Here is a 551-nt window from a genome sequence, read left to right as displayed (position 1 = left end):
GCTCCGCGCCGGGCGCTGCCGCTCACGGCCGCTCTCCCCGGCGCGCAGGTGAGCCTGGACTCGCGCGTGCGGGAGGTCATCAACCGCAAGATGCAGGAGCCGTCCTCGCACACGTTCGACGACGCGCAGCTGCAGATCTACACGCTCATGCACAGGGACTCGTACCCCCGCTTCCTCAACTCGGCCATCTACAAGGCGCTGCTGCAGGGCGCCTCGCGCTCCTCCTCCGAGTCCTAGGCCCCGCCGCGACCCCCTTTTTAGCTTTTGACCCAGGAACTGGCTCAAGGTGCCGCGTCCGGACAGGGGGGACAGTTTGGGACACGTCGGGGGGCCACAGGCCGCCCCCCAGGGGCTCTAGGAGGCCACTTGATCCCCCCCGCTGCCCAGGAGTCCCCACGTGGGGACCAGTTGGGGACCAGGGGTGGCAATGGGGAGGGGGCAGTGGGGGGGGAGGGTTGTTTGTTGTTGTTTTGATTTTTTTTTAACTTTTTATTTTAATTGCTTTTTGTTTTGGTTGGCTTTTACGGCGGGGCGGGGGCAGGCGCCTGTGT

At 64.6% G+C, this 551-nt stretch overlaps 1 protein-coding gene across 1 annotated transcript in view; it reads left to right on the top strand.

The window, feature by feature from the left end:
- The window catches only part of RGS19 (regulator of G protein signaling 19), a 2,727-nt gene extending 2,424 nt beyond the window's left edge, over positions 1-303 (top strand). The window contains exon 5 of the mRNA XM_026042112.1: positions 49-303. Within this exon, the coding sequence (XP_025897897.1) occupies positions 49-237 (189 nt within the window). The 3' untranslated portion in view covers positions 238-303. The remainder of the gene's footprint in view (positions 1-48) is intronic.
- Positions 304-551: the final 248 nt, after the last annotated feature.

Source organism: Nothoprocta perdicaria, unplaced genomic scaffold (genome assembly GCF_003342845.1).
Source record: "Nothoprocta perdicaria isolate Ctin4 unplaced genomic scaffold, notPer1 scaffold_3, whole genome shotgun sequence".
In the NCBI taxonomy this organism is placed as follows: domain Eukaryota; kingdom Metazoa; phylum Chordata; class Aves; order Tinamiformes; family Tinamidae; genus Nothoprocta; species Nothoprocta perdicaria.
This window is presented reverse-complemented; position numbering and strand designations above follow the sequence as displayed.